Source organism: Coenobita brevimanus, chromosome 84 (assembly GCF_032717465.1).
Source record: "Coenobita brevimanus isolate Jiangsu-jjx chromosome 84, ASM3271746v2, whole genome shotgun sequence".
NCBI classification, from domain to species: domain Eukaryota; kingdom Metazoa; phylum Arthropoda; class Malacostraca; order Decapoda; family Coenobitidae; genus Coenobita; species Coenobita brevimanus.
Window position 1 is genome coordinate 1,837,361 of NC_137037.1, and position 10,000 is coordinate 1,847,360.

General features: G+C 36.9%; 1 protein-coding gene across 5 annotated transcripts in view; it reads right to left on the reverse strand.

The window, feature by feature from the left end:
- Obsc (Obscurin) overlaps positions 1-10,000 on the reverse strand; it is a 543,345-nt gene that overhangs the window by 272,728 nt on the left and 260,617 nt on the right. For all 5 annotated transcript variants that reach the window (XM_080280411.1, XM_080280415.1, XM_080280412.1 and 2 more), the window contains exon 10: positions 4,553-4,645. In XM_080280411.1, coding sequence (XP_080136537.1) covers positions 4,553-4,645 — 93 coding nt within the window. The remainder of the gene's footprint in view (positions 1-4,552; positions 4,646-10,000) is intronic.

The following is a 10,000-nucleotide window of genomic DNA, read 5'->3' on the forward strand; positions in this document are numbered from 1 at the left end:
TCGAGATGCCTGGACACACTGCATTTGAAAGACTGGAGATCATAGCTAGCAGGAAATACAGACAGAGGGAGACAGTTCCACAGCTGACCTGTTGCATAAATGAAGGACTGGGAGTAACGATTAACTCTTGCATTAGAGAGCTGGACAGAAAAGGGATGAGAGTTTGCTGCTAGACGGGTGCTACACGCCCGTCGTAGAGGTGGAGGAATGCAAGCAGACAGTTCAGAGGAGCAGTGACCTTTGAAGTAGCGATAGAAAAGAGATAAAGATGCAACAGTGTGGCGAAGAGACAGAGGTTGAAGGGAGTCAGTAAAAGGAGGAGAGTTAATGACACGAAAAGCCTTTGACTCCACCCTATTGAAAAGAGCTGTATGTAGGGAGCCTCCCCACACATGAGAGTTGTACTCCACACAGGGGCGGATAAAACCCCTGTATAGAGTCAACAATTGTGCAGGGGTAAAGAAGGAATGGAGTCGGCTTAGCACACCCAATCTCTAGGAAGCAGATTTTACTAGAGATTTAATATGGTATTTTCAAGATAAGTCCCAAGTGAATGAAAACCCAAGTATGTTCAAGGATGATGCAGGATTAAGCTGAATATTATTAAACATTAGTGGATACACCCGTGGAAGATTTTGTCGGGTTGACAGGTGTAAGTGAGTCTTTGATGCATTAAAAACAAGAAGATTATTTTTACCCCAGTCAGAGATACGAGCCAAGTCAGACATTAGGTGTGCCATAGCCTCATCCCTTGCTTGGTGAAGTAACTGTTGAGATGGACGTTGCTGGAACCGAGTGGAAAGGTGAAGGGTGGAGTCATCAGCGTATGAGTGGATAGGGTTAGATGTACAGCTTTGAAGGTCATTGACGAATAAAAGGAAGAGAGTTGGTGATAGGACAGAGCCCTGAGGAACACCACTGTTGATAGATCTAGGAGAAGAACGATGGCCGTCTACAACAGCAGCTATAGAACGACCAGAAAGGAAGCTAGAGATGAAGGGACAGATAGATGGATAGAAACCGTAGGAGGGCGGTTTGGAAATTAAAGATTTATGCCAGCCTCGATCGAAAGCCTTTGAGATGTCAAGTGCAACGGCAAAGCTATCGCCAAAGTCCCGAAAGGAGGATGACCAGGAGTCTGAAAGATAGGTGAGAAGATCGCCAGTGGAGCGTCCCTGACGGAACCCATACTGACGATCGGAAAGAAGGTTGTGATAGGAAAGATGCTTTAAAATTTTTCTATTAAGAATTGACTCGAAAACTTTTGAGATACAGGATGTTAAAGCAATTGGACGATAGTTAGAAGGTTGGGAATGGTCACCCTTCTTTGGGACTGGCTGTATGAGAGCAAACTACAGCAAGAAGGAAAGGTACAAGTTGATAGACAAAGGCGAAAGAGTTTACCTAGGCAGGGTGTAAGCACAGAAGCACAGGTCTTGAGGACAAAAGGCGGGACTCCATCAGTCCCATATGCCTTGTTAGCATTGAGGCCTTTGATGGCAGTAAATACATCAGCTGATGAAATATTAATGTCAGCCATGAGGAAGTCAGAGGGGAGAAGTGATGGAGGAACAGCACCGGAATCGTCTAAGATGGAATTGGAGGAGAAAGTCTGTGAGAAGAGATCTGCTTTATCAGTTGAAGAAATAACTACAGAACCATCAGAGTAGAAAAGAGGAGGGAAGGATGATGAGGTAAAGTTGTTAGAAAGATTTTTGGCAAGGTGCCAGAAGGAGCGGGAAGAATTCGAGTTGGAGAGTTGAGAGCGTTTAGTACGGATGAAATTATTTTTAGCAGAGCGAAGAACAGACTTAGCACGATTCCGGGCAGGAACATAAACAAGATGTGATTCAGGGGTGGGTTGGCTCCGGTACCATTTATAGGCCCTCTCCTTGTTACGGACAGCATTAGAACAAGCGTGATTAAACCAAAGGTTTCTTGCATTAGTCAAAGGATATGAGAAAGGAATGTATGCTTCCATGCCCGAGAGAATAACCTCCGTAATGCGCAAGGCACACTCAGATGGCTCACGGCCATGGAAGCAATAATCATTCCAGGGAAAATCAAAGAAGTACTGCCTGAGGGCCTCCCAGTCCGCAGTTCCAAAGTGCCACAGACGACGTTTCTTTGGAAGATCCACAGGCCGTACCGGAGTGATAGGACAGGTTAAGGAAATAAGGTTGTGATCGGAGGAGCCCAACGGAGAGAAAAGATTAATAGTGTAAGCAGAAGGATTAGTTGTAAGGAAGAGGTCAAGTATTTGGAGCTCTCTCCAAGGCGGTCAGGGATACGGGTAGGGTGCTGTACAAGCTGGTAACTGGAAGGTAAAAAGGTAAGTAGGAGATAAGTGGTGTCGTCTCCTGGCTTGGCACCGAACTTGACCAGCTCCTGAGGGTACGACGAAGGTAAGTGGAGGATAAGTAGACCGTATGTAGGTAAGTAGAAGGTAGGAACTTGAAAAGTTGGGTGGGAAAGACAGTCGTTAGAGAAGGGATTCTCTCTCTCTCTCTCTCTCTCTCTCTCTCTCTCTCTCTCTCTCTCTCTCTCTCTCTCTCTCTCTCTCTCTCTCAAACACACACACACACACACACACACTTTCAGGCTACAGAGAACCACCTTCAGTGTGTCTTATAGAGCCCGAAGCTTTTGAAAAAAAAAAAAAAACTACAGAGCTCAAGCTTTAACCTGAAATTTCCACTCTCTCTCGTGGAAGCTCCGTAACATCTTTTCTTAAGCGATTTATTTTGCCTTTTGTGCTGTCTTATTCTGTGTTATATAAATCCTTTTAATATTGCCATACTCTCCATAAATAACGTACAAAAGGATGTTAACCAGCCATATCCAAAATAAATCGCTAAGGAGGAGGTGTTAGGGAGCTTCGTTGCCAGACAAGATTACAGGCCAGTGGATCATTTAGAAGGTAAAAAAAAAAAATTGTTGTGGTAGGAAAGGGAAGCTATGAGAAGAAAACATAGAATAACCGAAAAAGAAAAATTGAGAGAGAGAGAGAGAGAGAGAGAGAGAGAGAGATTTGTTTTAAAAAATGATGAGGAAGCAGAGCAGAAAACCAGCTGAGAGTGCCAGAGTGACGAGTGGATGGACGAAGTGTGGGGAAGTGCTACCTATCCTGACGAAGAAGGGGATAGACACTCAGGAAACGTGTGTGAAGAAGTCCAATGCTCTCTGGTGGTGAGGCTTGGTACGTGAGAGAAGAGGACACGCACAGACTTGACAGAAATGGGAATATTGATATGAAATAGTCAAGTCTTTTTGAGTGACAGAATTGAACTGTGTAGTGCTAGATGGATTTGACTTAAAGAGACGTTAAAGTAAGCTGAACTAGTCACTTGAGAAGGATTAGACACAGAGGAGGAGGGAGGGTGACTGGCTATGGAAGAGAAGAGGAGTGAATGTGGAGGGAAGAGTGACAAGAGTCGGAGCTGAGAAGACATGAAGTGCTGAGGGAGGGTAAGAGGAGTGAATGTGGAGGGAAGAGGACAAGAGTCGGAACTGAGAAGACATGAAGTGCTGAAGGAGAGTAAGAGGAGTGAATTTGGAGGGAAGAGTAATAAGAGGCGGAACTGAGAAGACCTGAAGTGCTAAGGGAGGGTAAGAGGAGTGAAAGTGGAGGGAAGAGGGACAAGAGACGAAACCAAGAAGACTTGAAGTGCTGAGGGAGGGTAAGAGGAGTGAATGTGAAGGGAAGAGTAACAAGAGGCTGACCTAGGAAGACGTGAAGTCCTGCTAGGTAGATCTTTGGCTAGGGAAATAAACAGGTAAATATCTCAGTCTTGTGACACCTGAAAGACCCACAGGAAATAAAAAGACCAGTGAATGCTGTTGTGGTCAGTGGTCTCTTGATATTAATTTGTGTCTGTCTATCTATTGCCAGACGCATTAATCCCGTAAGGGGTGGCCACAAACAAATCGCCTCCATGTCGCCCTGTCCCCCTCCATTTCCCTGCCTTGCTCCCAGCTCACACCCCTCTCTCTCATATACCCCTCCACTCCATCCCTCCATCTCATCCTTGGCCTCCTCCTCCCTCCCTCTATGCGTTAATAAAACAAGATTTAGGATATCACACTCTGTACCGTATCAAGGCCATTACTGAAAAGCTGTTTTTTTAGTGCATTATGAAAAAATAAATATGATAAATAAAAAAAAATAGTTATCAAAATAATGCATAGAGGGAGACAGACAAACAGACATTGATAGATAGATATACAGGTAGGCAGGTAGGTAGATAGATAAATAGATTGATGATTGATTGATTGATAGATAAAGATATAGATAGCCATAAAGATACTGTAAAATATTAAAACAGTAAAGCCAAATAAAGCTAAATAATAATGACTAAAAAAAAAATTGAGAGAGTTGAGAGGTGCAGTATATGAGGGAGGGGGGGTGAGTTGGGGGGAGGGCAGTCAAATGGTGGGTGACAGAGCGACTTGGAGGCGTTTTGTCTGCGGCCACCCTTTGCGGGATTAGGGCGTCGGGCTATAGATAGATAGACAGATAGATAAACAGCTTGCCCTAAACGACCACACTCACCCTTAGCAGAAGCTGGTAGTCGTTGAGGCGTTGGATAGGAAGCTTGAGATGTTCCTGAAGTCGCTTGTCGTCGCCGAGTGTCTGGCTGTACTCCTGTAGGGGGGAAACGACACGGTGTCAGATATGGAGTGTCATTGGTGTCACTTAGATTAATACAGAGAGGTGGTGGTGTCAGATATGGAGATTCCCCTTCAATGGTGTCACTCCATTTCTTAGACTAATACAAAGTGGTCAAGGTGTCAGATATGGAGAGTCAATGGTGTCACTTTGCTTAATATAGAGGTGGTGGTGGTGTCAAATATGGAGAGTTCCCTTCATTGGTGTCACTTCTTAGCTTAATAGAGAGTGGTCAAGGTGTCAGATATGGAGTGTCAATGGTGTCACTTAGATTAATATAGAGTGGTGGTGGTGTCAATTATGGAGAGTTCCCTTCAGTGGTGTCACTTCTGGCCTTAGGTTCCTTCTTCTTTGCATAAAAATAATTCTTAGCATAATATGGAGTTGTCCTTGTGTCAAATATGGAGTTCCCTTCACTGGTGTCAATTCTTTGCCTTATATAGTGATCCGTAGAGTTTCCCTGGCGATATATTGTGTTTTGGAACGGCTCAGTCTGCCGGTGTGGGCGTGCGTGAGGCAGTGAGAGTAGGCAATGAATTAACGATACAAGGTAGAGCACAAGAGGAGCGTAATGTGTGGACTACCCTGCATTTTGACAAGCGTACGTAACATTAAGAAATAATTGATTGTACTTTGAGGAATATTACAACTGAAATATTCGGCGATGCATAACACTTCGTTCACCTTAACTTGGCCCAGATTTTCGTCCTTTTGCAGCATATTTCACGTAGCTCAGTGGCAAGATAAGGCTACAGCTCCACCCCTTTCCCATAGCACTTCTTCGTGACTAGCGCCGTATTCTAGCGCTAATCTATCGCTACAACTCAGTATTAAGGAGAAAGCAATTTTAGTCCGTCGTCCTCTGTGTTAAGTTATTCTAACATCGCCTTACTCTGCATAAATCGCCTACAAAACGGTATTAACCATGCATATCCAAAAATAAATCGCTAAGGAGGAGGTGTTAGGGAGCCTCCTTAACCTACCAGAATAGGGCCAATCGTCAGTTAAGGAAGCTCCCTAACACCTTTCCCTTACCAGTTTATTTTTGCACACAGGTAAGTAATAAAGCCTTGTATTATTTTTTACTTCCATATTGGTGTGTAAAAAATATATACAACATACAAGATAGCAGTGAAGCGTAGTTCGGAAATAAATCGCTAAGGAAAAAGTGTTAGGGAGCTTCCTTAACCGATGAGAATAGGGGGCAAGGAATTAATGGGCCGTATTCTCGTGGGATAAGGAGGCTCCCTAACACCTCTTCCTTAGCGATTTATTTGTAGATACGGATGGTTAATTTCCTTTTGTACGTTATTTATGCAGAGTATGGCGATATTGGAAGGATTTATATAACACGAAATAGGACAGTAAGGTGTAATAAGCAAGATAAATCGCTTAGGAAAAGGTGCTAGGGAGGTTATTTAAACGACGAGAATACTGGCTAATGGGGTTAATTATCCAGCCTCTCTAATGACCCCAAGCTGAGAAAATGACCTGATGGTAGAGAGAATAAAATAAAGAAAATAAATAAGTAAAAATGAAATAAAAAAATAAAAAATACAATTATTAAAAGTAAAAATAAAACAGTAATTGAAATAAAAAATAAAAGTAAAAATGTAAAACAAACGAACTAAAAAAATAAAAAATGAAAATAAAAGAATCGTGTGAAGGTAGCATGAATAAAATAAAAAAATAAATAAAAAATAAATTAAAAATGAAATGAAAATACATATATAAAATACAAAAATTATATAAAAAAATAAAAACATAAAAAGCAATAAAAAATAGATAAATAAATAAATATAAACATAAAATAAAATAAGTAAATTAATAAAAATAAAAATTGAATTAAAAAATAAAATAATTTCCTGAAAGTAACAAGAATGAAAAAAAAAAATTGATATATTATTTTTTACAGGAAGGACTAGATACGAGATTTTTTTTTTTCACAGGAAGGACTAAACAAGGAATTTTTTTTTATCACAGGAAGGACTAAACAAGGGATTTTTTTTTTATCACAGGAAGGACTAGACAAGGGATTTTTTTTTTTACAGGAAGGACTAGACAAGGGATTTTTTTTTTCACAGGAAGGACTAGACAAGGGATTTTTTTTTTACAGGAAGGACTAGACAAGGGATTTTTTTTTTACAGGAAGGACTAGACAAGGGATTTTTTTATCACAGGAATGACTAGACAAGGTTTTTTTTTTTCACAGGAAGGACTAGACAAGGGTTCTTTTTTTACAGGAAGGACTAGACAAGGTTTTTTTCACAGGAAGGACTAGACAAGGGATTTTTTTTCGTAGGAAGGACTAGACAAGGGATTTTTTTTTTCACAGGAAGGACTGGACAAGGGATTTTTTTCACAGGTAGGACTAGACAAGGGATTTTTTTTCACAGGAAGGACTAGACAAGGGATTTTTTTCACAGGAAGGACTAGACAAGTTTTTTTTTTTTTTTCACAGGAAGGACTGGACAAGGGATTTTTTTTTACACTTTTTTCACTCCTTTCCCTAATCATCCTGCACAAAAAAAAAAAAGTTATAACCTACAGTATTTTTTTTTTTGGTCGCGTAAGTAGAGAGAGAGAGAGAGAGAGAGACAGAGAGAGCCTCCTTGGTCAGTATTCTTGTTAGTTAAGGAAGCTCCCTAAAACCTGTTCCTTAGCGATTTAGTTTTGGATACGGCTGGTTAATATTAGAGAGAGAGAGATTAGACACCCTTCTTGGTCCGGATTCTCGTCAGTTAAGGAAACTCCCTGACACCTCTTCCTTAGCGATTTATTTTTGGTTACGTCTAGTTAAAATCAATCTATATATTTTTTATGTTGATATGGGAATGATTTAATTGTCACAGAAGAGGATAATTTGAAGCAAGAAGAAAAATAAATCGCTAAGGAAGAGGTGTTAGGGGGCTTCCTTGTTGAAAAATAATGCGGTTCCTTGGCTCGTATTTTCGTCGAGAAGGAAGCTCCCTATCACCTTTTCTTAGGCGATTTATTTTGCTTACTACACCTTTGCTGTCCTATTCTGTGTCACATAAATCCATCTGATACCGCCATACTCTGCGTAAATATCGTACAAAAGGATATTAACCAGCCATATCCAAAAAATAAATCGCTAAGGAAGAGGTGTTAGGGAGCCTCTTTAAAAAAAAAAAAATCTTGGCTTCTTTACGTCAATATAATTTTTTTTCAAAGCGATATTATTTTTAACTTTCCGCGTGATTTTATTTATTTATTTTATTTATTTTTTTTTTGCCCTGAAGGGTTACTTAAAATCTGGAATAAAAACTACAAATATCAATGAGGTTTTTTGCTGTTTTTTCGACATTTAAGGGATGAATTTTGTCTTTTTTCCGATTTTTTAACATTTTTCTTTGCTTTTCACCTTTTTTTTTTTTTTTTGCTATTGGATTTTACTTTTCATTTGGATTTAAAAATCAAACTTTCAATAAACTTTTTTTTAGATTTTTTCGACATCTAGCTTTTTTTTTTTTTTTTTGCCTTCTTTACGTTTCATTTTTTTTACTTTTTTTTTATTTATTTTTATTTTTTTACTTTTTTGCTTTGTTTTTACTTTTTTTATTTTTCATACTTCGTTTCCTGTCTCTTTTTAGGATAAAAAAAAAAAAAAACAGAGGAGGGGTCCCTAGCCGCCCCCCCCCCCCGGGAGTGTGTCGTCCTGTCTCGGCTGCCTCCCTCTCTTTGGGGGAAGCAGCCTAGGTATATAGATAGATAAATTACTTTTTTCCTTTATTTTTTACTTTGTTTTTACTTTCTCTTTTTTACTTTGCTTTTACTTTTTATTTTTTTATTTTTTACTTTTTTATTTTTTTATTTTTTACTTTTTTATTTTTTTATTTTTTACTTTTTTTTTATTTTTTACTTTTTTATTTTTTTATTTTTTACTTTTTTATTTTTTTATTTTTTACTTTTTTATTTTTTTATTTTTTACTTTTTTATTTTTTTATTTTTTTTTTTTTACTTTTTTATTTTTTTATTTTTTTATTTTTAATTTTTTTATTTTTTACTTTTTTGTTTTTTATTTTTTACTTTTTTATTTTTTTATTTTTTACTTTTTTATTTTTTTATTTTTTACTTTTTTATTTTTTTATTTTTTACTTTTTTATTTTTTTATTTTTTTATTTTTTTATTTTTTTATTTTTTACTTTTTTATTTTTTTATTTTTTTATTTTTTATTTTTTTATTTTTACTTTGCTTTTACTTTTTATTTTTTACTTTTTTATTTTTTTATTTTTTACTTTTTTATTTTTTTATTTTTTACTTTTTTTTTATTTTTTACTTTTTTATTTTTTATTTTTTACTTTTTTATTTTTTTATTTTTTACTTTACTTTTACTTCTTATTTTTTTCCTTTTTTTCTTTGTTTTACTTTGTTTTACTTTATTACTTTTTTCTTTTTCTACTTTTTTATTAATTTACTTTTTTACTCTTAATTTTTCCCTTTGTTTTTACTTTGCTTGGTGGTTTAGTGGGTATATAAGGCGCTCCAATCTGACTGAGAGGGTTCAGGTTTATATCCAAGGGATGGTTGGGGTTTATTGCTCATGTACTGCCACTCAGGGATGAGTGAGGCTGGTCACTCTCATCTTTAATGTCAGGACCAACTTGCCTAGCCCCGGGTTCCTACGCTCCTCATGGGACAAAATAGGACTGGATGATGAATGAATGAATGAATGAATTACCTTTTAATTTTGTATTGTCTTTTTGACTTTGGTGCTTTTTTTTATTTCGGTTAAACTAGTAAAATACCAATGAACTTTTTTTTTATAATTATTTCGACTTTCAAAGGGCGAATTTTGCCTTTTTGATTTTTTGATTTTATTTTTTGGGGGATTTATGCTTATCAGAATTTCTATTTCAATTATTTTTTTTTTGTATATAAAAATTTGAATTTTGGAGAATTTTTACATTTATGAAAATTTTGTAGTTTGATAGATAAATTTTGTAGTTTGGTAGATCAATTTTGTAGTTTGGTAGATAAATTTTGCAGTCTTGGTAGATATATTTTGTAGTTTGAGTAGATAAATTTTGTAGTTTGATAGATAAATTTTGTAGTTTGGTAGATAAATTTTGTAGTTTGGTAGATAAATTTTGTAGTTTGATAGATAAATTTTGTAGTTTGGTAGATAAATTTTGTAGTTTGAGTAGATAAATTTTGTAGTAGTAGATAAATTTTGTAGTTTGGTAGATAATTTTTGTAGTTTGGTAGATAAATTTTGTAGTTTGAGTAGATAAATTTTGTAGCTGAGTAGATAAATTTTGTAGTTTGGTAGATAAATTTTGCAGTTTGGTAGATAAATTTTGCAGTTTG